The 26,038-nt window shown below is 50.3% G+C and overlaps 12 protein-coding genes across 12 annotated transcripts in view; 7 read left to right on the top strand and 5 right to left on the bottom strand.

Moving 5' to 3' along the window:
- Window positions 1-1,926, top strand: part of BDW43DRAFT_301988 (putative mucin family signaling protein Msb2) — a gene marked incomplete at both ends in the record, with an annotated part of 3,361 nt that extends 1,435 nt beyond the window's left edge. The window contains 2 exons of the mRNA XM_032045158.1: window positions 128-1,789; window positions 1,829-1,926. Of these exons, the coding sequence (XP_031897931.1) occupies window positions 128-1,789; window positions 1,829-1,926 (1,760 nt within the window). The remainder of the gene's footprint in view (window positions 1-127; window positions 1,790-1,828) is intronic.
- A 673-nt stretch (window positions 1,927-2,599) lies between these two features.
- On the bottom strand, window positions 2,600-4,581 carry BDW43DRAFT_145762 (mitochondrial fission process 1 family protein). The gene is made up of 4 exons (XM_032038375.1): window positions 4,138-4,581; window positions 3,918-4,073; window positions 3,223-3,769; window positions 2,600-3,158 (listed from the first exon to the last, which is right to left on the bottom strand). The coding sequence occupies exons 2-4, from the start codon at window positions 4,046-4,048 to the stop codon at window positions 2,820-2,822; spliced, it is 1,017 nt and encodes a 338-aa protein (XP_031897930.1). The 5' UTR covers window positions 4,049-4,073; window positions 4,138-4,581; the 3' UTR covers window positions 2,600-2,819.
- Window positions 4,582-4,875: 294 nt separating this feature from the next.
- Window positions 4,876-5,464, top strand: BDW43DRAFT_313417 (ATP19 family protein; the record flags this gene model as incomplete). Its single annotated transcript, XM_032047592.1, has 3 exons — window positions 4,876-4,923; window positions 5,046-5,170; window positions 5,410-5,464. 3 exons carry the CDS (start codon window positions 4,876-4,878, stop codon window positions 5,462-5,464), a joined length of 228 nt encoding a protein of 75 aa, XP_031897929.1.
- A 520-nt stretch (window positions 5,465-5,984) lies between these two features.
- On the top strand, window positions 5,985-6,446 carry BDW43DRAFT_313416 (holo-ACP synthase; the record flags this gene model as incomplete). The annotated part of the gene is made up of 1 exon (XM_032047591.1): window positions 5,985-6,446. One exon carries the CDS (start codon window positions 5,985-5,987, stop codon window positions 6,444-6,446), a length of 462 nt encoding a protein of 153 aa, XP_031897928.1.
- Window positions 6,447-7,090: 644 nt separating this feature from the next.
- On the top strand, window positions 7,091-8,132 carry BDW43DRAFT_301986 (histidinol-phosphatase; the record flags this gene model as incomplete). The annotated part of the gene is made up of 3 exons (XM_032045157.1): window positions 7,091-7,249; window positions 7,306-7,842; window positions 7,905-8,132. The coding sequence occupies 3 exons, from the start codon at window positions 7,091-7,093 to the stop codon at window positions 8,130-8,132; spliced, it is 924 nt and encodes a 307-aa protein (XP_031897927.1).
- Window positions 8,133-9,284: 1,152 nt separating this feature from the next.
- BDW43DRAFT_145755 (amino acid transporter) lies at window positions 9,285-11,748 on the bottom strand. The gene is made up of 9 exons (XM_032038374.1): window positions 11,407-11,748; window positions 11,275-11,345; window positions 11,096-11,209; window positions 11,013-11,040; window positions 10,902-10,956; window positions 10,456-10,836; window positions 10,372-10,395; window positions 9,988-10,313; window positions 9,285-9,926 (listed from the first exon to the last, which is right to left on the bottom strand). The coding sequence occupies exons 1-9, from the start codon at window positions 11,584-11,586 to the stop codon at window positions 9,483-9,485; spliced, it is 1,623 nt and encodes a 540-aa protein (XP_031897926.1). The 5' UTR covers window positions 11,587-11,748; the 3' UTR covers window positions 9,285-9,482.
- Window positions 11,749-12,593: 845 nt separating this feature from the next.
- Window positions 12,594-14,020, top strand: BDW43DRAFT_301984 (uncharacterized protein; the record flags this gene model as incomplete). The annotated part of the gene is made up of 5 exons (XM_032045156.1): window positions 12,594-12,782; window positions 12,839-12,943; window positions 13,008-13,235; window positions 13,290-13,432; window positions 13,510-14,020. 5 exons carry the CDS (start codon window positions 12,594-12,596, stop codon window positions 14,018-14,020), a joined length of 1,176 nt encoding a protein of 391 aa, XP_031897925.1.
- Window positions 14,021-14,120: 100 nt separating this feature from the next.
- Window positions 14,121-15,083, bottom strand: BDW43DRAFT_145719 (uncharacterized protein). Its single transcript, XM_032038373.1, has one exon. It carries the CDS (start codon window positions 14,851-14,853, stop codon window positions 14,221-14,223), a length of 633 nt encoding a protein of 210 aa, XP_031897924.1. The 5' UTR covers window positions 14,854-15,083; the 3' UTR covers window positions 14,121-14,220.
- On the bottom strand, window positions 14,996-17,673 carry BDW43DRAFT_145678 (phosphatidylinositol-3-phosphate-binding protein BEM1). Its single transcript, XM_032038372.1, has 3 exons — window positions 17,431-17,673; window positions 16,134-16,925; window positions 14,996-16,055 (listed from the first exon to the last, which is right to left on the bottom strand). Exons 1-3 carry the CDS (start codon window positions 17,434-17,436, stop codon window positions 15,138-15,140), a joined length of 1,716 nt encoding a protein of 571 aa, XP_031897923.1. The 5' UTR covers window positions 17,437-17,673; the 3' UTR covers window positions 14,996-15,137.
- Window positions 17,674-19,425: 1,752 nt separating this feature from the next.
- Window positions 19,426-19,771, top strand: BDW43DRAFT_283535 (uncharacterized protein). The gene has a single exon (XM_032042755.1). It carries the CDS (start codon window positions 19,499-19,501, stop codon window positions 19,652-19,654), a length of 156 nt encoding a protein of 51 aa, XP_031897922.1. The 5' UTR covers window positions 19,426-19,498; the 3' UTR covers window positions 19,655-19,771.
- Window positions 19,772-21,434: 1,663 nt separating this feature from the next.
- On the bottom strand, window positions 21,435-24,070 carry BDW43DRAFT_320931 (SAC3/GANP domain protein). The gene is made up of 3 exons (XM_032049209.1): window positions 23,366-24,070; window positions 22,055-23,309; window positions 21,435-21,977 (listed from the first exon to the last, which is right to left on the bottom strand). The coding sequence occupies exons 1-3, from the start codon at window positions 23,433-23,435 to the stop codon at window positions 21,761-21,763; spliced, it is 1,542 nt and encodes a 513-aa protein (XP_031897921.1). The 5' UTR covers window positions 23,436-24,070; the 3' UTR covers window positions 21,435-21,760.
- BDW43DRAFT_145541 (ESCRT-II subunit protein VPS36) lies at window positions 23,775-26,038 on the top strand. Its single transcript, XM_032038371.1, has 3 exons — window positions 23,775-24,073; window positions 24,154-24,292; window positions 24,354-26,038. The coding sequence occupies exons 1-3, from the start codon at window positions 23,973-23,975 to the stop codon at window positions 25,926-25,928; spliced, it is 1,815 nt and encodes a 604-aa protein (XP_031897920.1). The 5' UTR covers window positions 23,775-23,972; the 3' UTR covers window positions 25,929-26,038.

Genomic DNA, 26,038 nt, shown 5'->3' with positions numbered 1-26,038 from the left:
GGCTCGAGCACGGCCAGCGTATCAGAGTCCTCTGCGAACCAGCTGACCTCAAGTGAGAGCATTCCCACTTCCACCGCCGTGCCTCCCTCTGCGTCGTCCACCGGACTAGTCAATGGCCTTGTGTCAGATCTCCTTCCCGGCTCGAGCACAGCCAACGCCCCAGCGTCGTCTATCGGTCAACCGACGTCAACTGGGATTATCCCAACCCAGTCGCCTGTTTCGTCAGCCATTTCGCCCTCGGCCGCTACATCCTCTGGACTGTTGGATACTGGGCTCTTGTCCAGCCTCTCAGACTCGTCGACCGGCCAGCCCACGTCTAATGAGGTTGTCCCGACGTCCTCTGCGGTGTCCTCTCCAATTGCGTCACCCTCCGCTATGACGTCTTCTGGACTGTTGGGTAGTGGGCTGCTGTCAGGACTCCTCCCTACTGGCACCGTTAATGCTTCTGAGACTTCAACGGCGCAGACTGGGTCGAGTACTCCGGGATCCGCTACCTCCGGCAGTGGAAATCCCTCGGAACCCACGAGCTCTTTCGGTCTTTTACCGACCATCTCCATCAGTATCCCGCCTGCCACCCCCACACCATCCGCTGGTACCTCGGTGGGAGTCACTCCTGAACCCAGTAGCATCCCCACGAGCAGCGTGATCCCAGGAGCCTCTAGCTCGAGTGGCTTCTCCACTTCTACGCCTGTCATCCCCGGAGGTTCCACCGGATCTCAAACCTTCACCCGCGGGCCGTCCGCGCCGCTGACTAGTCCCGGCGTTCCCATGTCCACCAGTGGTGTCGTTGTTCCCACCGGTTTAACTGGCTCTAGTGGCTCGTCGTCCACTCGACTCATCAGTTCCTCGACGCCAACAGACGTGCCCACGAGCCAAAACATCCCGAGCTCGACGAACACGCCCACGCCGATTGCATCGACCACTTCGACTCCGACCAGCACGGAACAGCCTAGCACCACGGAGAAGTCGACCGAGACGACCAAGATTACCCCGACTCCCGAGCCAACCACAACGAGCGAGTCAAATGACTGGGTCCCGTCCACTATTCTGGTGGAGCCTCCGAGTCCGACGACCCAAAACACGGCCACCCACCCCACCGCGACGACGTCGTCCACCCCGAGCCAGCTCCCTGGGTCCATTTCGCCTGCGAATGTCCCCGTGGAACCTCCGGCCGACTCGACCTTGATTCAGTTGGGATTCAATGGCAAGCTTCGCTATAGTTTCGTGGCGACAACGCCTCTCTCATCCTCGCAGATCTTCCTCTACATTCCGATCGCCCTCGAGAATGCCCTGAAGATCCTTCGAAAGCAGGTGTCCATGTTGGCCATCCAGCCTTACGACAACTCCCAGAGCACTGGCTACATCGCGACCGTGGCCATGGCCTACATTCCCACTGCCCAGGTGGACTCGCTGCGGAAGATGCTGAACAATCCCAATTCGCAGCTCTACCAGCAGACTGACAGTTCCGCCAAGGCATTGATGTCGATGATTGACCCCTCGATCCCTCTTGTTGTAGGTGAATCTGGATCGTCCTCGGGTAGCGGTGGATATTCCAACCCGAATGGGTCCAAAGGGAACCCCGGCAGCGGTGATGGAGCTAACGAGACTGATCCCAACTCCGACGCGGGCGCCAGCAGCAGCGGGTCCGCTCGCGCTAGCTCCGTGGGCATTGGCGTGGGTGTTGTGGCGGGAGCCGCTGCCTACGGTGCTGGAATGTTCTGGGTCGCTCGTCGTTACCGCAAGAAGCGTCAATTGCACCAACGTTCCAGCTCGAACGTGGTACAGACGAGTGAGGGTCGCGGCGCTGGATCTCTATTCGGATCGGGAGGCCGGATGTCCCGTGGTAGCCACAACAGCCGGGGCACTGGCCGTACTCAGATGATCAGCGCCCCGGTTATGGCGGAGAACTCCCTGGGATGGAATTAGGAATTGGTACCTTACACGATAGGGTCCGGTTTTTGAGGCCGAGGGGGAAAAGAAGGGAAACAAACCACCAGCAAAAAGGAAGAAAGTACGCCCTGGGAGGTCATCAGGCGAGAACTGACGTGTTTATCCCTTTGACCCTTGGTGAAGGTATTGCACATTCCTCTTCTTAACTGTATTTCAAGTTTGGATATCATTTGTCTTTCTATGTTATACATATCTTTTCTTCTTTATTCCCCATATGTTTGGCTTTTTTCTTTTTTTTTTTTTTCTTACTCTCCTTTATGGTGACACGGAGCGAAAGACCTCAAGCCACACCAATCATTATTACAGTAAAGACTCTTATTTTTTTTTTTTTTTTTTTTTTTTTTTCTCTGTCTCTCTTCATCTGTTCACTGTGTTCTTCCTGGGACCTCCTCTTCCTCCCGTTAATGGTTGGGTGGTAAAAGGTATCTGACGAGTGATGTCGTACTATCCTACACTGCCCCGTTTTCCTTTCTTCTCTCTTTCTCTCTCCTTTTTATTGTTTATTTTGGTTGTCCGTATGTACAGATGTATAGTGCCAGTAGAAAGCGAAATGAGCCATGCGTTGGCGTGGATTGAATGATTTTTCATCATGTTTCCGTCACTGCACGTAGGGTGAAGCAATCCCGGTCAAGCTCGAGTACGGGAGGACTGGACCTTGACCAAGCAGTTCATCTGGCGTGATAGGAAAAAATGTACGAGAGCATGTCACCGAGGTGTGCAGAAAAGGATCTCTGGCTGACTCGCAGACCAATTCAAAGCAAGCCCGTACGGAAGAGTCCGCGACGACGCTAAAGGTATGTATATACATGTCAAATAGAAAGCAACAAAGTAGCAGCAAAAAGTAAGGAAAGGACAGGGTGACGACCACATTACTCCGTCTTTTTCTTCGACTCCTCGTTTCCTCCGAACCCTAGCAAGGCCCACGGTCCCTTCTGTCCTCGTTGCTCGAGCTCTTTCTTTCGCTGCTCCTTCGCCCGCCGTCGGTCCTCCCGGTATTCTTCCCAGGAGTGGATACTATCGGCGCCCATCGTGACGTCCCCCTTCTTCTCCCGCGGGACGTCCTCAGCGGTGGTGTGGCCATTGGGAAGTGGGCGGACGGCGTCTTCACCGGCAAAGGCACGGACTGCGGTGCGGAAGGACCATTCGACCGCCTCGTCAACGGGTTCGTCAAAGATGTAAGGGAGGAAGGGAACGACGGAGAGACCGAGCTGGGGCACCGGTTAGTTTGATGTTCCGTGGAGGAGGGACGACAGGGAGGGGGGAGGCACTCACTCCGATGGGCGCCCAGGTGCGGAACCACACACTCTTGGAGTCCTTCAAGGCTCTCCCGGAATATTTCACCACCGAATGGATGGTCAATGCGGGCAGCCCCATACTGGCCACGCTCTGGAACACGGCGCGCTTGGCCATCACCATGCGGTAATCCTCGATGAGCGGGATGCGGGTTGTGGGCCAGGGCTCCAAGGTGTCCGATTCCCCCGTGGACGACTGTAACGAGCCGCCAATATTCCCGGTGGCCATGCCCTTGACGACTTGGTCCTGGGAGAGATTCTTGGCGTCCTTGTAGGCCTCGCAGGGCGGGGCGAGTACGCGACGATTGCGCAGGTATGCCTTGTAGCCCTCGTGGAAAACATCCCCGATCAAGTAGGTCCAGGAGACGGCGTACGCGGAGCGGACGAGATACGGATGTGCAACGGGACGGAAGGATTCACCTATGTCGGAGGTATAGGCGACATAACGATGGGCGGAGAGTAGGATGGTGCGCAGTCGATTGGCATATCCCGCGTATCGGTATGGAGTGTCGGTTGAATCTACCGAGCTTTTTTATTTTTATAAAATGATCTTGGTCAATTAAATTCGGGAATGTGACGCCTAAAGAGAATTCCCTGCCTTCTGTTTTTTATTTGCGGGGAAACAAAATAACAACAATTGTGGGGGAGGGGAGACGAAGTTCCTCGGGAACATACTAGGACGAGTAGATATCATCGTAGAACCCATCATCATGATCCACCAACTTCTGGAGCTGCGGAGGCAGTTTCTCCCGTGGGATGGGCTCTTCAGGTGAGTCGTCGCGCTTCGGATTGGATCCCCAGACCATGATGATGTGTATAATGAGAATGAGGCTATTGTCCATCAATAATGAATTAGCGAAAAGACAACAGCGAATGGGGGAAGGGAAACACTTACGGATAATTGTTCTGGAAAGGAGAGCGAAAGGAGAAGGCTAACGGAAAAACAGAAGAAAAAAAGTGAAGACCGAAAGATCAGATCGAAGGGAGGGAAAAGTGAGAATGAGATTTATTATGCAAGTCAGTCCCGCTCAAGAATGCCGACCAGCTCATGAGCCTTCCCTGCCCCGAGGTATGGATGTATGGAGTACTCTCAGTATGGCAATCACCTCTCCTGGAATTATCAAACGTGCGTGTCTTTCATTCTTGTTATTCCTCTTCTTCTTTAATTTCCTCCTTCTTCTTTTCTTCAATGGTCTCCTCTCTTCTGTATTAGGTTGAATTCCAGTGTTGTTTTTCTATACAGTACAGTGTGTACAAATAATAGTTCTTCCATCATCCGATCCCTTCCGACGTCATTCTCGGAGCCTTCCGGAGAACACGGGGACACGGATCATGTGAGGCGCTGTGATCCCCGACCTCAGCAATGCAAGCAATGCATGATGACTAACACGCAAGATGTTAGTTAACTTAACTATGATGATCATAAAGAGTTATGCCCACCTCCAAAAAAAAAGCTGACTCAGCCACTGCCCGCACCGCCCGGGCTAAACCCGATAAGGGCAAGACCACTAACTTCCAGCTCAACTTCCTGCCATCCGAGAGAGTGAACTAAACTTCCCTATTGCTTTCAGTTCGCATCACTCCCCCATTCCCTCGATCAATCAATCTCTCCTTCTCCTTTCACCTTATCATAATGGTTGTCTACTACCAGATCGCCGGCAAGCAAGTCGGCTCCCATGTGGTACGTGCCCGTTTCCCCCGTCGTCGGCTAATCCCCCTGGTCCAAATTCTGTTCGCCGCGTACCGGAGCCGCCGACGACTTCGACGAGGAGGTTAATTCCACTGACACTACTGCTCTACTAGCTCGCCATGGGTGTTCTCGGCTCTCTCTTCGGCGGTGTCTACCTCGCAACCCGCGGTGGCTCCAAGCCCAAGCAGGCCGCGCCTCCGATCCAGGCCTCTTCCAAAGACGAGGAGACTTTCATCCAGTATGTTCTGTTCTCTCTTCCTCTCTCCGCCTTCCCCACCCCTGGTCCTCATCTTCTGCGGCTTCCGGTCTTTTCCTCGAACCCCCCGGCTACAATGGTATCCGGCAGACAAGCCTTGGGCTTTGTACAGGGTGAGGGCAGATAGGATGAAGAACAAGCACCAAACCACTCAACCTTACCATCCAGAAGTGCCTTCCCCTCGAGCTTAGAGATCTGGCTAATTATTTTGTCTACCACAGGGACTTCCTGAAGCAAGTGAATGGAAGTGGGGAGGAGAAGAAGAGCAGCCATTAATGTCTCGAAATAATGAGGTCTAATGAAGCGAGGACCCTCCCGAGACTACCAGCACCCGAATTGTGACCATGTATTATCCAACGAGTATCGACTATGTGATCAGAAACCGGGAAGAGAGGATCGGGACGGGGCCTCGGGTGGTGTATCGGACTGCTGGACGGCTCGTGCCAGTAGCGAGATGTGTGATCTGTACATATAGATATATACACCGCATGAAGCTCTGTTCTTCGATGCTGGTAATCAATGAGGGTCGAAGATTCGGGTATTGTGTGCCTCGTTGGTTAGCTCCGTAGGGCGATTCGGGCTCCTCCCGGGTCCATTGTGTACTAGTAGTGTAGACGAGCTAGATCTCCAACACACCTTGGCTGCCGTAAAGAACGATACCTAAAAGCGCCTTCCATCCGTCATAGTTCTCGAAACCGGGGCTCCCAATGAGCAGGCGGAGTCACCTGACCTCGTTCATCCCGTTCTCCTGCGGGTGGAGGATGCGCAAACCTCCCCGGACTCGTCATAATTCGCCATGAAGCCACTTCCCTTCCCTCTTGCCCTGAATATCGGGACGGATATCGTTCATCTCCCGCGAATCACGCGCCTCGTCCATCGCGGAGACTACCTGGCCCGCTTCACACGGCGCATTCTCACTGAGCCTGAACAACACGACTTTCGCACCCGGTTTGCCCTCCCACCACCGTCTTTCCGCGCGGTTGACCAGCGAAACCCCCCAGATCGACCTCCATTTCAGATTACCTCCGAGATGGCCCGCTGGCTCGCCGGTCGCTTCGCTGCCAAGGAAGCCGCGCGCAAGGCCGCGCCGAATGGGGCGTCGAGTCTGGGGTGGAAAGATGTGATGGTACGGGTGGGCGACACGGACCGTGGACGGCCAGAGATTGTCTATTTGGACGGGGAGACGGCCAGGATCGGGAAGCTGTCCATCTCGCATGATGGGGAGTACGTTGTCGCGATGGTTCTTGCGGCTGGCTGAGTCGGATACCGGTGGAGTTTGGATTTGCGGGATTCACGGGCTTTCACTCATGAAGAGAATGAGAGGGTTCTTGCCCTCATACGGATGTATACATCTGGCTCGCCAACACGTTTACCGCGCTGGTAATTCCATTACTGTGTTGAGAAAGGTGGAGTGGAAGTTCATCCTCATTCGCGCCTCTCCACAGGACACCCCTAAGGGGGAGTCACTACGACGTTGCCAGATATGCATACGCGTACGTTGATTGAGCCATATCACGATATTCCTACCACCTGACGGTAGAAGAAACCAGCAGTTCAATAGGGAAAAGCAAGGGTTCAATGGATAAATGGATTCAATAGATACTCTACTTAAAATACTAGTGGGACCGACCAGTCCTGGATGCTGATTTGTCCGCACATTTTATTCTCTTCCCTGACCTTTTTTGTGTCGTTCTTCCTCTTCTCCTGAATGCTATTCTTTCTCCTTTTCTTTTTCGACACTCTTCAATAATTTGTATATCAGATCGGATCGCAACAATCTTCCTGGTTGGAGTTGACCAGCAAGTCTGACCCAGCAACACCCCGCCACTGAGTCATTGCGGGGTAGTGGTTTCTTACTTCCATCCAACATCCCAAGGCCTCGAATACACACAACACCCAACCATGCCCTTCTCACATCACAGTCATTCCGGGCAATTTTGCCCGGGCCACGCCAAGGACTCCCTGGAGGAGGTCATCCAACTCGCCATTGCAAAGAAATTCCGGGTCTTTTGCCTGACCGAGCATATGCCGCGGGGCAAAGAGGATTTCTATCCGGAAGAGGTATCTCCTCGAGAAGAGACTCCAGTCCTATTCTCTCAGCTAAGCGACATCTGCAGATCGAAGCGGGGCACACCGAGACCAGCCTGGTGGCCAACGAGGCTGCGTACTTCCAGGAAGCGCAGCGGCTGCGGGAAAAATATGCCGACCAGATCACTATCCTGATCGGATTTGAGATCGACTGGATCCGTCCGGCCTCCCGCACCCTCATTGAGGCTTCCCTGGCGCGTCACCCCTTCGAATTCTTCATGGGGTCGGTCCACCACACGCTAACGATCCCCATCGACTACGACCGCGACATGTACGTCCAGGCGCGCGACCTGGCCGGTGGCACGGACGAGCAGCTCTTCCAGGTGTACTTCGACGAGCAGTTCGACATGCTGCGACAGTTGAAGCCGCTCGTGGTGGGGCATTTTGACCTGATCCGCCTGAAGAGCGATGATCCCGAACGGAGCTTCACCCAGTGGCCCGCCGTCTGGGAGCGCATTCTCCGGAACCTGGACTTTGTCGCCACGTACGGCGGTCTGTTGGAGTTGAACTCGGCTGCGCTGCGTAAGGGCATGAGTGAGCCGTATCCTAAAGCGGAGATTTGCAAGGTACGTCCATTCTTATTCTCGAAACGCCAAAGTGATGAGGAAAAAGAGACTAACTTATGCAGGAATTCTTGGCACGAGGGGGCCGTTTCTGTCTGTCCGATGATAGCCATGGACTGGAGCAGGTGGGTTTGAATTTCCATCGGGTGCTGGCCTTTGTGGAAGACGTGGGCATGTCGACCTTGCATTACCTGGATTTGGCGGATGGGCCAGCAGTGGATGAACGGTTCCCACGGACACAGATCCGCTCGATCCAGCTGGAGGAGCTGAAGAAGTTGACCTTTTGGCAGTAGATGCGCCGCAATTGGACACGTGTATTGGTGCTAGATCTAGAGATATCAGATTAAATGCGTGTCCGAATTGACAGCATCACTCCAGTTGCTCTCTACAGTTTTCACTTGCTGCCGGTTGTCGACAACAAGCATTTACAGGCCATCCGCAGCAATGCTGAGCAACAGATAGCACTGACGGGAATCGCAGTAGACGTTTGTATGCTACTACCAAACCCTGGCGATATTAGGGTCTATCTGCCAACGGACCTCGATGGCCTTCTCTTGATCTTGCACAGGGCCCATTATGCTCTTCTTCGACGTCTTTGGCCCGCTCAGTCTTGCTCAGCACTGTCTCACTGGAGGCCCTTCGCACACGGGGATAGTTGTTGTGTTCTACATTCTACAACCTCCGCGCGCGTGCTAAATAGCTCTTGGTGGATTGATTACATCGATGATAAGACAAGAACGCAAGATACAGTAACGCAATGAAGACAGGATGCTGGCCATCGATTTTGAATCACTGTGACACTCGAGGTCCGGTGGGAGGAGATCAGAGCGCAGCCAAAAAGAAGAAGGGTTACATCAACGTCTGACGACAAATATGTTGTAACACCGTTCAACAAGACTTCAGGCAGAGTATGCCGGTGATCACTTCATCTTCATGTGTTCATTGCTGGAAATGTGTTGAGAAAGGCTTGGCTGTATGACAAGGTATACACTTACAGAGCCTTGGAACATTGTGTCGGATGAAAAACTCATCTCCTTGTCATACCTTAGTTGCCTTTCTTGTAGTGTCTTAGCAAGATGGAGTTCGATTTGCTAGCTATGGTGTTCGCTCTGCTGTTGTAACTTGGGGCATAGTATCACATAAGACAGCTTGATACATAGCGAGAGGAGTCTTGTACCCGCAGAGATCTCATAGCTTCTTTTCTGGCCACAAGACCTTGCCTTTTGAAGTATCTTACTGGCTATGTTCATGAAGGAGTTTGACGGGATCATCATCAGTTGGGGGTCGCTGGAGAAACGGACCTTTTTTTACACAACAATCACAGCACGGTCATCTCTACATAGACAAAGCATCAGACGCCAGTCAACTGAAAGCCTAGAGCTGCAAGCGACTGATTTTGACTGTCACATTCTGGGTCCCTGAGAAAGGGTACATACAGTGGACAAGATGATAAGATGTTTACAATACTGGAACCAACTTGATCCAAATTAGAATAGAAATTCATAAGAGAAGAAAAGCCTAAAAATGAAAGGCACAAAGGGAAAGGGCAGTATACATGCCCCTTGGATTGGGAGGTATGGCATCCACATCAATCTCTCCATACACACACACGCCTCTGTCGAGATGCGTACACGTGAACAGAACTACTGGAACTTCCTGCCCTCGACCTTCACCACGGGTCCTTCATAATGTTTCCTCGCGTGCACCCAGTAGATGATGGTCGAAATCCCCATCAGCCCCACGAATAGCACCGACGCCCAGTTGAAGTTCTCGGCATTGACTTCGTACGCATTCGGCCAGAAACTCCAGAAGAACGACCAGCTCGCGTACACCATCGCCAGGATATTGACCGGCATGCCGAAGCGCCCCAGCGTCCACCGGGACGATGGAAGTGGCGGGTCATTGGTCACGCGGCGGGCAATGATACAGCCGATCGAGATGAGGTATGTGGCCATCAGTGCCGTGGTCGATAGGGAGAGCATGGCGTTGAATGCGACGGTGGAGCCAATATTGATCAGTGACATGACGATAGAGAAGAGGCAGGTGAAAATGATGGAGTTGACCGGGATATGTAGTCTTGGATTGACCTGGAGAAATGCCACATATGAGTCGCAAGAAGCAAAAAGTTCCAATACTCAAAGCACTTACCTCTCCTAGCCAGGTCGAAAAAGGCAGGCCGTTATCGCGCGCAAAGGCAAACGTTTGACGCGAGGCCGATGCCAGAGAGCTGATGGTGATCATGATGATCAACACGAGCACAATCACCACCAGTATAGTCGCCCCGGCAGTATTGTTGACGGCTTGACGGAACACGTAGATAAAAGGGAAGCCGGTGGGAGAGTCGAGAGCACTTTGCACATCGGGCATGCAGAACAAGTAAGTCAGAAGCAGACCGAACGCGAAGGGGATGTTCAGGAGGAACGCCCATATCATCGACTTGGGAACAATAACACTGGCGTTTTCAATCTCTTCCGCTGTATGGTGAGTCAGCGAGAGAAGCCTCGGTGATGCGGTGTTGGTCAGAGTACTTACACATATGTGCGACGGAGTCAGAGCCTAAAGAGGGAAACGGTCAGTATTGGCTTGCTGCAAACCCTTCAGAGTCCGAGATCTCACCTAAAACGACAAACATGCAAGACACCTGGCCAACCATGACCGTCCATGATAGAGATGGCCATCCAGATCCATAATCGGTAAACCCGGTGAAGACATCTTCTGCCTTGGCCTTGGGGGCCAGCACGAGCAGCGTGATGATGACGGGAATGAAGGCAAAGAAATGACAAGTGACGAAGATCCCTTCGGCCAACGGTAGATGCTTCGCACCGAAGACATTGAACAATGACATGCCGATGGCTGCAGCCACAACGAGCAACGTGCCCTGCCAGCGCGCAGGCGAGTAACTCTCATCATTCAGCGAGATGAGACCTTGCACAATCGTTCCCGCCAGATACGCGTCAAGGGCGACGATACTCTGCCACGAGATTGTTGAGAGCCATCCTATTATATCATCACACCTTAGTATAGAAACGTAGGTGAAGGGTTGGTTGCAGAATGTGTCTCACCAGAGGCATAACTCAAGAATCTTTGATATGCCCGGGGAGCAAATTCAGAGACCCACTAGCTCAAGCATGTCAACCGAGTCGAACGAATGATTTTAGCGAGAAGTGACTTACATGGTATTGTCCGCCGGCAGTAGGTGCCCTAGACACTGTTAGACACCTTTGTTTATCATCTTGTAATCAAAAGAGAAGCTTACATAGATGACATCTCCGCCATGGAGAGAACGATGAAAAACTGCCCACAATACGCCCATACCAAGGACCAGAACAAAGCCGGTCGTCCACCGGCTGTCAGGCCAGGAGTGTTGGAACTGGTTTACCATTAGTCCCGGATGCCAAACATTCAACAACCGAAGTAAGAATTTGAGGAGTATACGTCAACAAAATCTCCCATGTACCCATGACACAAGTCGTGAAACCAATGGTACTAGCCATGCGGAAGTTCCTCTACTATCCGTCAGCTCTGTCCGCATCCGCAAAGATCTATAAATATCCGGGGCAAACATACTCGTAACTCCTGCTTCTTGCCCATGCGCTGCATATCTCGCTGATCGTTCACGGTGAAGCCTGTCTTGACTACATCGGACAACTCGGGGTCCAGAGAACCATTCCGGTCGACTTCCTCCAGCACATGTGGAGAACGGGCCGATCCGACCTCCTTCAATTCCAGTTGTCCACTGGATAGCATATCGGCAAAAAGGTGTTCTTTAAACACATGTAAGGAAAAAAGAGAAAGATGAGGGGTTGGTAGAGAGTGTGGGTGTGGGATGAAGGGAGAAGGAGAGAGGATTGTGTTATTTCTTCTCCCTCTCTCCTCTTCTTGCTTTCCTTTCCCTTTTTTTTTCCCTCCTATTCGGCTTTTTATGCTTCAAGTCCGGCTTGGAACTATGATGGCACTAAAGTAGGACAAGAAAGCCACATGTATATAGAAAGGGGGTCACGGTGGGCCAAAACGGTCAGTCTAGACGTGGGTGTTAGGGCATGGGGTCTTCACTAAACGCTTAACGTTGCATTTAACTACTAATGAATATATGATCGCCCCGCCACGACAGGGACTCTGCCGTGCGAAATCTTCCGAGCCAAGATCCTAGTGACAAATTTGTCAAGTATCGTCAAATTTTAATGAGGCTTTTTCTCGCATGGGGGCTGAATCCATTATGGGATTCTCTCGTGCTGGGTGGAACAAATCAAGGCCCGATATAACTGAGACGCTACATAACTATCATAGTGAAAGGAATAAGAAATACCAGAAAGAATAATTAGAAGTATTAAAAAAAGAGAGAGAGAGAGTACATATTAAGAAGTAGAGAGATACCCTGTTAAATCTGATGACGGATTCTAATGTCCACACCACCCATATCGATAGGAACAGTAGTAGTGTTTTAAGGGGATTGATGGATGCCGATGGGGCTCGAGCTGCAGGGATCTGATTCCTTCAGCAAACAGAAATGAAGAAAGAGTTACATTGAAAAAGGGTCCTGACCAAACTTCGACCCCAAGGATGGCGCGCCAACTAGCCAGATAGTTCGCTGACTTCCCATATGGGACAATCTGTTGGACTCCTCCCCTTTGGGAGGACTCTTCTCAGAAGTAAATAATGCTTTCATCCGGCTCTCTGAAATCCCTCTGGGAATCTTCGTCGTCGCATTCATTTCTCTTGCTGATTAAATCAGACGACGGGAATGTGCATTCCTGATGTCTTCCAGTAACGCCGATGGAGACTCCTATGTCCAGGTGACACCAGATGACCATAGCGCCTTCATCATCATTGCCGCTCTGGTTGGTCTGAGCTGGTCCATCTTCATCATTGGCATCCGGGTGTATCTCCGGTGGAAACTGAATCCCCCCTTTGGCTTCGACGATGCATTTGCTGTGTTCGGGACGGTAGATATCCAAGCATGCGGGGATCCAATCACCCTCAGGAAGCTGACAGAGTCTAGATTATTGGAACCGTGCAAACCGCGGTGACCCTTGACGCGGTGCGAAGTGGCATCGGCAAGAAAGAGGCTTTACTCACCGATGATCGGGTGGAATCTGGACTGAAGGTTAGCAAAACTGTAAAAAGGCCCGGGGATTTGACTTGGATAGCTGACTTCGTTGATGCCCTAGAGCATCTACATCGCCTGGCTCCTGTACCCCGTTGTCGTCTGTTCCTCGAAGATCTCCATATCCCTTCTAATAGCGCGTCTTACGAGAACGAAGCTACATCTCAAAGCGAGTCATCTTTTGACCGGGTTCATTGTTCTCTGGGGAGTGATCTCGCTATTCCTGATTGCATTTCAATGCAAACTCCCCATGCCATGGGACATTGGGGCGATGGATCATTGCAGAAGCATGGTATGGATAGCTTACGTTCAACCTGCCCCGTGTCTGACCGTGTCCATTCCTTAGTTTGTTCAATGGACCGCTGTTGAAGCGGGAAACATCTTCATCGAACTTCTCCTACCCTGTATTGTGATCTTGATGGTGTGGGATCTACGTGTGGCCTCGACGACCAAGATCACCGTAGTCATGGCCTTTTCCCTCCAGCTTCTGTACGTCTATGTTGCCATTCTTGTCGGTCTCGAACTCATATCTAACAAATTTTTTTTTTCACTCTCCTGATGAAAAGAGCAACGGTGCCCATTGTTGTACGCCTTGTGCTCCTCCAGCAAAGCACAACAGGAGACGACGCCGCCGATCCGACGTTCACCATTACTGACACTGTCCTGGTGACTGAAGTCGCTATGCACTTCTCCCTGATGTCTGCCACGTTCCCTTGCCTCCGCAAGTTCCTCCAGGTATTTGACATGAACATGGGTGCCACCACGCATCTGGACTGCGAGCCGGGGGGAACGTACTACAGCCGTTCTCGTTCGGGAGGAAGCTACGCGCTCCAGTCGATAGAGCAAGGTTCTCGAGTGGGAAGGGAGGACATGTCCGGTACGAAGTCCCGATTTCTCACCAAGGGCCAGGGTCAGACCGTCACCACCGTCTCGGGAGGCTTGACTGAGGGTGCGGATCATCAAGGAAAGTCGCAACGGAATAGTACCATGGACGATGCTGAGATGCGGAGTATCGATAGTGACGGAAGTCAGCATGCGATTATCCGGCGGACGCAGTGGGAGGTAAAAGTCGAATGAGTATGATACAGTGTTCTCTCGACGATGCTCGTCTCTCCGCTCACATCTATGTTGGCATAGCAATCGGAAAGGAGTTAGATATACAATCTGAGCACTGCCGATATATATACATATTTCTAATGTAGCTCTAAAAGCAAGATGTTAATTCATAAATATACCTTTCATCCAACTAGATCTACTACCCATGTCATATAGTCTTCTCACTTTCTTTTTCCTTTGCTTTTTTCTAGCCCATATGTACTATTCTTGCGTCTCAGCCCTCCCAAATATGCTTGACCAGTAATTCGCACAAGGACGCCCCGGGGTAACGTGGCAGACAGTGGGCATGACAGGGTCTCCGAGAGATCAGACCAGGAGAATTCAAAGGCCGAAAGATTTGGAGATGGAACAATGAGAATAAAGCACAGATTACCTGCTCGCGAGGGTCCCCTAACGATTCGTTGATTGCCATTAGTGCACAAGTGATACCGAACTTGCCCCGTCCTTCTTCTGTTGGGCCAGGCAGATCCAGGTTCGATGAAACCAAGTGTCCGATTCGTAGACCCTCTATGATTCCGGTAACCGCATCGGACCATCAATATCTGCGTGCGGTTATGAGGATTAATTGGCTGCTCAACACAAGGGAGACACTGCAGCGAACCCATGACACAGAAAACTACAAACTGAAAGTGGCACGGCATCGAAAGAATAAATAGTAGGTAATGAAGCCTACAAGATGCATATATGCAAAGGACGTTATGTACATGGGGATCGGACCGCGCATCAAAAGGGTATGGGGAAATCACAATCAACCATGGCCCAAGGAAAACAATGCAGGACACACATAAACGCATATAAACACACAAGGTCAAAAGAGATACATAATGGCATAAACATGTCGGACATCACATTCTTATTATCCATCAGCCTCCCGAAGAATCGATTGATGGCTCATAAGATAAAGGAAACCTTAACACCGTTGCACCGTGTCCGCCCAGGAGAGCTGGGGGAGATCGAAAGGAAGAAAAAAGAAACAAAAGAGAAATGTCAGGGAAGACGATCAACAAAAAGACAAGAAATCTATCGCAATATGCCCATGGGAATCATGATTCTATGTAGATGCGGAGAAGGAACTCCTTCATACGAGCTCCACGAGGAGCGTAAGTTTGGAATTGCGTTGGATAGCCGTGTCGAGATCACTGTCGCCGACCAGGTCGACGCACGTGCCTGACGGCTCATCCTTGTATTGCACCGCAATTTTGCCGTTGATCTTCAGGCGATCCATCAGCTTCTCCCGCAATTGCTGGAAACTGATGTCGCTCGGGACGCGAATCGCGATGAGATCGCCTTGGAAGGACACCTTGATTTTCAAAGCGCCACTGCTGGAGGTGGTCGAGACCTGTGTCAGAGAGCTGGGCTGCCGGTTCATGGGCGGAGGCACACCGTTGCTGTGCGAGACTGACGGTTGGGCGCGCTGATGCGAGCTGCGGTCATGAGGGGGATTCATCTGGGCCTGCGAGGACTGGCGAGATGCGCTGCGCGGGATTTCATGTCCAGAGGAATGGTGCGATCCCCCGGAGAACCGCACATCCTCGCCGAACGCGCTCGGGTCAATCTCGAAATCGCCCGGGCGAGGTGCGAACAGGTCTCGGACAAGCTGGCAGCGGGAGATGTGGGGTGGCATAGCCAGAAGTTTTTTGATGTACTCGTCCAGGTTCTGGCGGCGACCGTTGGAGATGGCATCGGTAACGTGCGTGACCGGGCCAGGCATGAAAGGTAAGGTTCGTGGCTTGCCGCGGTTCCCCGCCTCTTCTTCAAACTGGGTGAGGAGGGCGATTTGAAAGTCATAAAAGTCATGGTAGTATCGAGAGAGTTCCCAGCAGCGACCGTCTTCCATCTTGGCCTCGATGATGTACCAGTATTTATCGTTATCGAAGCAGTAGCGAGGAATCGACGCCGCGACGGGGGCCACCAAGGGCTGATGATAACTATGCATCGACTGGTGCGACATGTGTTGTGCGAGAGAACCCTTGCTGGCATTGCGATGGTGGTAGCCCTAATAAAAGAAAATCCCCGGTCCGAATTAGTCTGGCTATGTTCCCTCTCATGGAGGAGGCGAGAAGGTCCAACTCACATAGGAATTGCCGTTCTGGCTCAAATGAGCCACGCTCTGGTGACTCATAGACATCTTGTCCATGCTGGAAGTCACGGATTGCACATTATTCGACGATGCTGCCGCTGCTGCAGCCGTCGAGTCGATCTTGCCCAGGGTGATGCTGCTGTTCTTGTACTCAGCGGTCATCTTCTTCCATTCCTCCACCTTGGGTACCCCGGCGCGTCGCACGGCCTCCAGGGGATCGGTCACGGTTTGACCCGACTGCATGTCTTTCAGCTCGATGAAGGAAACGGGGATGAGACCGGGACCGCCCAGGCGACCAATGGGCTTCGCGACAAACCATTCCGGGTTAGACTGGGCGATGACGATGATGGCCTCGCCGGCTTTGGCATCTAATTCGTCCGGGCGCTCGGCCTGGAAGTCATACTGGACGACGCCGTAGACCATGGGACTTGAGCCCTTGCCCAAGGTCGACATTCTGGGAAAGGCGACGGGAGGCGGGTTGTGTTTGGGCGAACCGTTGGAGAAATCGGGGAAAGCGGCAGGGGCACGATCGGAGAAACCGGAGTCGTGGGATTCCTTCTTCTTATGAAGTTCGGCGGAGCCGGCGCTGTCTCTTTCGTTCTTGCCAATGACCTCGAAGAACGACACGGGTACCAGCCCCCTCGCAGTAGGGATGAGGGGATTGCAGGCTTCGTACCAATCCAAGTCGTCCTCCCTGCTGATAACGTGAAAAAAGTCTCCCTTGCTGAAGGCCAATTCCTGCGTGTTCCCGGGATCTGGTTGGTAGTCGTAAAGAGCTTTGATGACCTGCAGGGGGAGTGGAAAGATGATCAATTAGTCGCCTTTGTTTGTGCCAAGGAGGTGGGTGGGGAACGGGATCCGACTTGGAGAGAGTTACTGCCGAAGGGAAGGAGAAGAAGAAGAGAAAGAAAAAAGGAAAAGGAAAAAGAAAAGAAAAAAGAGGGACTGGAAGGGGTGAAGAAGCGAGGGTAAAGGGCGGGGAGGGAATGTGAAAAGTAAAAAGCGAGCAAAAGAGGGAAAAATAAAAAGAAAAAAATGTATAGATACCTTTTTCGGAGGCAGAATGGCAATGGCCGATTTGGGGGTAATGGACAAATGATGGTGGTGGGGTTTGGGGTCTTTTTCCCCTTTGAGAGAGCGTCGAATGGCCTAAAAGAAGTTGTTTAGTTGAAGTCGAAGGAGAGAGGGGGGCGGGGGGGGAAAAAGAGAGAATGGTTTGAAACCAAGGGGGAAAATGCGAAACTAAACTGCAACTCCAGTCAATGCGAAAGAATAAGAATAAAAAACATACCTTCATTCTCAACGGACCATCTAGTATTTCCGAACAGGACTTGGGACTCTCTCTCTCTGCCTGCCTTTCTCCTCCACCCAAAACTGGATATAACAAAAAATTGGAATAAAATAAAATTGTTACAAAGATAAAGACAAAAGCAGGTCCTCGAACTGAATAGAGTAGTACTTCAAAAATAGCAAGGTTGAAAAGATCGCAAGAACAATATCAAAACCCAATCTGCGCCACTAAAGGAAGGACAGATGGCACAAAGAAAAGAAAAGAGTGGACGATTGCCGAGAGGAATGGAGCCTGGAAGGAATGAATGAATAAAGAGTTCCGAGTCACCGCGATGGATGTCAAAGGACCATAGACGAGACCAGACGAGACGAGTCAAGAGTAAGAGGAAGTGAGAAAAAGGAAGATGCAGATGGATAGATAGGTAGATAATAAAGGAAAGAATACTAAGACGAGAGTGCGAAGAGGATCCGTTGAAGGCGCATGTACATGTGTATGTATGGAAGTCGTATGGTCCTTTTCTTTTCTTTTTTTAATGGACGCCCCTCTCCCACCTTTTTCTTTTTTCCCTTTTCTTTATTCTTCTTCTTCTTCTCTGGGTTTTTGTCTGATCTGGTCAGTAATCCACGGATGTTCTTGACTCCAAAAAAAGGCAGAGGAGAAGGCAGGGTCCGCTCTGTGTCGCCCCCGATATTCGTCGGGATAATTGGGGGAGGGGGGATGCAAGTAGTAGTAGTAGTAGTAGTAGTAGTAGCCTCTACTGACTCGATAGATAGAATGAAGACTGGACACTTGACAGCTGGGTTGGTTCGTCGAATGCCCCAGACCGGAACCACTTTTCTTTTTCTTATTAGTCTGATTTAATTGTTTCTGTAGAAAAAGGTGAAACGGCAGGGCAAGAGTGGCTGTGATGGAGAAGGAGGAAAATGGGACCCGTGGGGTTCGGAACCTTGGCCTTGGGAATTTTGGTATTTCCAAAACCTGCGCTGGTTCGCTGAGGCAGGAACGGGAATAACTTTTCCCTGCAAGCTGTATATGTATGTATGTAGCTGGTATCAGGAACGATGGGAGGCGGAAAAGTAAGGAGGAAGAATAGGAGGGAGAGAGAGAGCTATGGCAAAATCGAAAAAGAAAAAGTCAAGTAAATCCAAATCCAAAAAAGAGGTCTGTACTCCAACTGACGATCAGTTTAATTTTCATTTCCGTTTTTCTTTCCTAAAACCCCATCTGCAACACCCCTTCCTGACTGGTGGTACGGGAAGGAAGTATCGCAGGTACTGTCCAGTACTTTTTTACTAGACTAGAGACTTTTAAGTCTGTTGGGTGGAGGCGTGGGATCAAACCTTCGGTACCGTCACGGTATGGTATGGTCCACTATCTTACTGTTCTTTTTCTTTTCTTTTTCTGCTTTTCCTTTTTTTTTCCTTCTTTTTTCCTTCTTTTTCTCTCTTTCCCTTTTTCTTTTTTTCTTCCAGAAGACCAACCGTGAACCTTAAAAATGGAGAAGAAGCAAAATAATAATTAATAAGATAAAATCAATCAATAAAATTCAGAATAACAAAGATCGCGAAGAGAAGAGAAGAGAGGAGAGAAAAATTATTTTAATCCCTCAAGAATCCTACGAAAAAGGCTGTTTTGTTTGCATGCCCAACTAAAGTCCTCTTTTCCCTTGACCAAACCGGGAGTGTCTCCCCGGTCGTCCGCATTGACCTAACTCACTAGATGCCTTAGTCTGCTTCTCTCCAGCCCTGCTGGTTTCACCCGCGGGCCGTCATGAAGTTCTTGTTATTTTGGTGTGTGCGCGCGTGTTATTTGTTTGTTAAGAGAGAGAAAGGTTTTTGGACGGCAAAATCCCTGTTTGTACGCGGTTGGGCAGCGGTTCTTGTTACTGACTGCCATGGTGGTTGAGATTTCCCCTCTTTTCTTTTCTTTCCTATTTTTGTTGTTTTTGTTTTCTTCCTTTTTAATCGACGATTATTAAAGGGATGAACGCATTAGAAAAGAACAGAAAAAAGAGGAGGGGGGGGGGGAAGAAAAACCAAGAAAGAGACATTGTGTACCACGTTTTCTGATGGGGTGGAATTGCCATGCCCCTCCTTGGAGACGAACCAGACAAGGCGTCACAGTGGTCTGTGTGTTTCACTGTCTGTGCCTTCATTGGTTGTCATTACTAACTACTGATACCTCTCGCTCTCTATATACCATATATGTATATGGATGGATATAGTAGTATACTCCTAACTTAGGTACAGTACATACATACCTTACCAAGGTATGGACATTCACCAGCCAGTCAAAGAAAGATGCTTAGAAAGAGTTAAGATCTATTAATATGCGATAAGATTGTCACCTATCACACTAGGATGTTTCTGATTTTCATTTTCCATAGTCAAAAGGTTTAAGCTCACTTAGCCTCAGATTCTCCAACTCACCGTCGAAAATCCATTTCTTAAAACATCCTCCCGTGTCCTAGTTAAAAGTTTCTCAACGTTAGAGGATAACTTAAAAAAAAAAAAAAAAAAAAGGGAAATTGTGAAAGAAAGGCAAAATACCTCCTTCTCAGCGCACAGTACAAGTAGTAGATCGACTCTCTCTCAAGCTTCTCGGAGTCGTTCATTTACACTTGAGTCGATCCAGCTTGATGCAGCAGATCAGCGCCCTTGCAGGTCGACTGGCTGCAGGAGGATTATTTGGGATTGCAGGTGATTAGGGCTTTCCCCTCATGAAAATGAGCTGTATGATCGTGGATCAAGATCCACGGTTTCTCAAAGTTCCTTGTGGAATCTTATTATTACTGCCCAATTCGAGGATATCATGATCATGATAGATAGATAGACTTTGGGCCAGTGTATCAGAAGCGACGGAAGACGACCAATCTCCAGTCCAAATTCACCCAAGTTGCCCTCCAATTGTCAATGCTAAATAGACCACTAGATAGTAGTACTGTATATACAATAATATACCCTGTACACTCTGTACATACACATACCATACTATGGTCCCACAATATGCAGAGGAAATACTAGTAGTAGCAGTCTGTATGTAGGTACCGGGAAAAAGGAATAATTGATAGATCCATTGTGGATGTCATTTAAATGATCGCCTCGTGCTGACCTGACTTGAGAATCTAGATAAGAATGTACTGTACTTAGAATGGTTGTGTCATGTAAATGAAATCCACGCCTCAGCCCTACCTTAAAAAAGCCCCATTGACGACCTTATGAATTTCATTTCAACTAGGGCCAGAGAAGAATAAACCCAACACTAAAAGCCCACCTCCCCCTCCATCACGAGACGTCATTCCCTGTAATAGAAAATCACCAAGTACGCCCGCGGTTAGTAGTAGCAGGTACAGGAAATGTAATATCGTGATTTGGGCCCTTGACTAATACTATGCTCCACAACAAATAAAAATAAAAATAAAAAAGATCAGACAATGCGTACAGTAGACCGGGATGCAACCAGGATGATGACAGGCGGGCACGCTATCGACCAATACTAATCAATTCATTCAGGTACAGACGGGTGAACAGTGGATGGAAGTTGACTCGTCATGCTTCAGATTACGTCCCCGTTAATTTCTGTAACCGGAATTTTGTCCGGTTATGTGGGCCGGACAACGTTCGAGAACCTCAAGTTGCGGGTCCTTGGTCGGAAGTACTGGTATGTACTCAATTAATTGATCTGGAGTATACATGATTGATTCACCGTGGAAGTTCAAAGAAAAAGGAATAGAGCGAAAAGAAATATCTGGGGTTGACGGCTCGGCTATCATGCATCAATACGTACATCCAGTGACCGGCATGAAACCATTGTTAAATCTGCCGAGACCTTTTCTCGGGGTCCTGACGGGCGAAATCTTTCAGCCCACCAAACTCCCTTGTGGGTGGGACGGAAAGAGATGCATTTACTCCATAATCAATATTATCATCTACGAATAGGACCTGATGCTCTTTATTGATTGAATTCATATGACGGCTGCGGAATATTCAAATCCAAGGTTAGATATATCATCAATCCTTCCAGGTCCGACCCAAAGATAACAACACTACCGAGTCAAGCTCAATCACACACTACCAATGCGTTTTCGCGGTCGATATGGGTATAGATCTCCTGAAGCTGTAAAATAGACGCAGGCACGCTCCGAAAGGGAAAGGTCGAATGAGAACGGATAGCAAAAAAAAAAAAAAGTGAAAACGGGAAGAAAGGGAAGGGGGGGAACGACCCCAGAAGTGGAAAAGGCCGGAGATAGGGAATCGGGTGAGAAGGAAGTGTAAAGAGGGTGTGAGTGACGTGCCGGACATGCCCGTCATGGAAAACAAATGCACAACCTTTATATCTGACCCTTGATATCGACAATCCGGTGAGCGTCAGCCTTGGCAGCCTCGAAAAGCTGTACGGCTTTCGCTCCAGTAAGCAGCCTCACAGCTCCATCCTTCTCCTGGAGCGATTCCTCCGAGGTATGATCCAGGATGAAGTGGGCGCTCTGCTCGTCGGACTCGAAACCAAGTTCTTCAGTAATGAAACGGATGTTTACGTCGGGTTTGTAACTGGAGCAGAAGGTTAGCGTACGCAAGGCAGAGAGAGGTATGTGCCTAAAAGGAGGGGGGAATGCTCTTCTACTTACGCTTTACAGATCGCTGTGAGCGCAGACAGTCGCTCTCGGTCCACGAACATGTCCATGAGGTAAGCTCCCATATTCGGGGTATCCAGGTAAAGTTGAAAGAAACGGTGGTAGTTTCCCAGAGCGAGAGCCGAACGGACGTCTAAGGCATGTTTGACAGCAGGGTCCCGCTTGTCTGCTGCGGTTAGATCGGCCAGGGCATCGTTCATGGCCGTCCAGTTGCGGGTGTGGATGAAATACAGGATACGATACGCCTTGAACTCCGTAGGGTGCCCCCCAAGTTGCTGTGCGTAGAGCGCTCGCAGCTGAGTCTGACACTGATTATACTCACCAAGATCTCCTTTCTCCAGGGCAATGCGGGCATGAATCTCATAGACGCTGACGGTAAACTCATTCCTAATGTGCTGCACAGTCAAATCCTGCCGCAACGATTTGAACTGATCGCAGATATAGTTATAGTTGTTGTCTTTCTTCCACTTTTTCTTCAGCAGGTCCAGTGTCTTTACCAGGACTGGTAGAGGGCGGACAGTATCCGGGTTTGGCGCTGACGTCAAACGGAAATAATTCTTCTCCAGATCCTGACACCTTCCCACGACGGGGCCCTGGTTGGCACTGGCAGAGGGGGAATCATCGCGCGACGAGGGCGAAGAACCGTATCTGGACCGTGATTCCTCGAAGCGTTTTTTCCGCAGTTCCAGATTAGCTTTGGACTTACTTGAATTCTTATTATCTATCCGCTGTCGTTTGTCTGTAGGGGGATAAGTGACTCGGTCTTCAAATTTATTGTGATGGTTAGTAGTTTGTCTCCATGGTGGACAGCTATTCGTGTCCCCATTGTACTCAACCGACTTCCGTTTCCTCGACACTGCGTCCGAGGTGCTCTCATATTTGTGGGCAGGCACCGCGCTCCAAGCCGGCACGCTTGGGCTGGCCAAGATCCGGTTGCGCTCGTTCTGGATCATGATCTGGGGTAATGGCAGGGTCTCCCAGTCGATATTATCCAACTTGTTGCCCTCTGCGGCCTCAGTAATGATGGCCTTCAACTTGGTCTCCATCTCCTCTCGGCTGACCGAGGACATCTGGTGCTCCGGAGCAAAACTGCGTTGTACATATAAGCGAACAGGGGCTGGCCATTCTACTCGTTTGCGAGAGGCGGTATCGGTAGCCGACGGCTTCGACGCTGCAGCTGGAAGGGAACTCGCGGCAGCTGTATGGGCAAGGCTACGGCGTGCTTGGACTGGGATATACGATGGGGTCGCTATCACGAGTTAGATTTGACTGGCAATAAATACCAACACTGACCATATGACATACCGTGTGTGGGATATGACTGAGCGGTAGTGGCTGACGCAGTCACACGCCATGGTGGAATGGACGAACTCATCTTATGGGGCAACAACAATAAAATAAATGAGAAGAAGAGGGCAAAAGAAGTAGATGCCGACCACAAGAAAAGTGATGCTTTGGAATGACAATATATAAGAGAATAAGAAAAGAAAGGGGAAGAACTACGGGATTGTTTGTGAAAAAGGATATATTGCTTCGAACAGAAACTTCCTACACCGGGGGAGAGAGGGAGGGAGAAGCGCAAAGCTGAATACGATCACACTAATGAGACGTAAGAGCCAGCTTAAGTAATGAAAGAAGAACAAGGTCGGCGGCGAAGGATTGGGAAGCTGACGATGGGAAATGAGTTGTTCTTTGAAAGTGAGAAAGAGGTTAAGTTCCCTTCGCTTACATCTCTTGGCGGCAGTGGGCTCTACCGCCTCCCGTATTGGGACTCTGACATCAATACTCTGAATGACTGACTAAAGTTCGTGGTCAACTTCCAACTCAACTCCTTTCCTTCCTTCTTTCTTCACAGTCTTTTCCTTTTGTGTGGTAAAGATAGAAAGACAGAGATGCTGGTCGAACCTCCTAAATGTTCTTCAAGCCGTTGGATCTAAGTACAGCACTCCGTCCCTCGCTGTTGCCCGATGAGACCCTCCTCTTCGTCCAGGATGCGGTTGGGTTGTACGAAGGGTGAGTGATCGATCGTCTCTTTTTTCAAGTCGGTCCTGTAATGCTGTGCTGATATGTATATATATATATCTTTACTTGAGTAGCAAATACAAGATCCCAAATTTTCAAGATGGCCATGCATACCTCACATCCCATCGAGTCTGTTATGTCGCGGTGGAGGAACCCCGCAAACACTCGGTTGCGATTGACTTGAGAGATATTGATAGAGCAGAGTACCAAGTATGACACCTCTCAGTCTTTGGACTGATCCTGGTCGAGTACTTACACACGTCAATATCAGGCAGGCTTCCTGAAATCCGCACCGAAGATCACATTACACCCCAAGCCACCGAAGAACGGTTCCAGTTCCAAAGGCATGGGTCCATCGAGGTCCCAGCCTACTCTCGTACAAAGCTCCCTACCATGCTTGAAACCATCGGCGCCGACACCGGTGAGCGCCACGTGGATCTGTCCTATATGCACATTTTCCAACCCTATACCATCGAATTTCGACCCCTCCACAGCGAGGGCGACAAACATCCCACCTTGCCTGGCTTGCGGCATTAAGCCTCCTTTTACTACTGTGTTAAAGGCGGCGATTACTGCGGCTGCGGCTGCGGCGGCGCCCCATGAGGGGGGCTCAATAAACTCCACCGAGCCTACGGAGGATGTACCCCCAAGCAATGGCGCTAGGGATACGGGACTACCCCTAGTGTCATGCTCCAGGTGCACCTTTGTAAATCACCCTTTCCTCCTTGAGTGTGAAATATGCGGTGCCTCATTGTCAAGTGCCTTGGAGGCTCTCAATAGCCGCCAGCATCGCTCGGAATCTCCAGCACCATTTTTCCAACAAGGCAGTATCAAAAATACTAAGATCTCGGATTATATCAAATTATCGTTCCGGGGAGGAGGCGAGAAGATCTTCTACGAGCGGCTCAAGGGGGCACTAGTCCAGAGGAAATGGTTGCTGTATAATGCCCCACCTGTACCACAGCAGCCTTCGCCCAATGCATCCTTCCCTAACCTGACATCGCGTACCAATGGGCCCATGTCTACTCCGGTTCGATCGCCAGCTCCGGGAATTGCAGGCCTAGAGCAGCGGGGACTCGAGGCTCGCCGAAACAACGAGGTTGTTATCGGGAACGCGTTTGAAGACCTGGAGGCTCTTATGGCATCGGCTAAACAGATTGTTACGCTTGCTGAAACCCTGGCGAGAGAGTCAGGCATGGGTGACGAGACGTCACTGGAAACGAGCGCGGTTCTCTCGGAGTCGGCGGCCGCACTGGGGATGGTAACGACAAAGGATATGCTTAGCTCTGGCTCTGAGAACTTATATCTATCCGAGCTCTCTCGAAACCTAGCGGAATATCTCACCGATGAAAGAAAAGGGATCCTGCAAAACGAAGGCGGGATCATCAGCCTGATCGATCTCTGGGCCCTCTTTAATCGGTCCCGAAATGGGGTGGAACTGGTCAGCCCGTCCGATTTCCAAAGAGCTGCAGAGCTATGGGAGACTTTGAGGTTACCCGTCCGTCTGCGCCGGTTTAAGAGCGGCCTACTTGTTGTCCAACGATATGACTGGAGCGACGAGAAAACCATCCAACAGCTGCAGGATTGGCTATTGGAGCTCCAACAAAGTCCGCCGGCTGGGTCTGGAGCTGTTCACTGGGATTGGCACGTGTTTGGACGTGCGATCACAGCGCAAGAAGCCGCACAACGGTTTAAATGGAGCGTCGGGGTTGCCGCGGAAGAGCTAGAAATGGCCGAAGATCGAGGGATTCTTTGTCGAGAGGAGGGCATCGAAGGCTTGAGGTTTTGGGGCAACTACATCACATCCGACGAAATGAACCTGGGTGTCTCGAGGCTAGTTATTTAACATCTCCTTACGTAGAATTCGAAATAATAGGGAATAGACTTCATTCCTAGGCGGAATTAATTCCGACTTGTCGATCTGAGATAAAACATGATACTATTCTTATTGGGCCA

The sequence above is a fragment of the Aspergillus alliaceus genome, assembly GCF_009176365.1.
Source record: "Aspergillus alliaceus strain CBS 536.65 unplaced genomic scaffold BDW43scaffold_37, whole genome shotgun sequence".
NCBI classification, from domain to species: Eukaryota; Fungi; Ascomycota; class Eurotiomycetes; order Eurotiales; family Aspergillaceae; genus Aspergillus; species Aspergillus alliaceus.
This window is presented reverse-complemented; position numbering and strand designations above follow the sequence as displayed.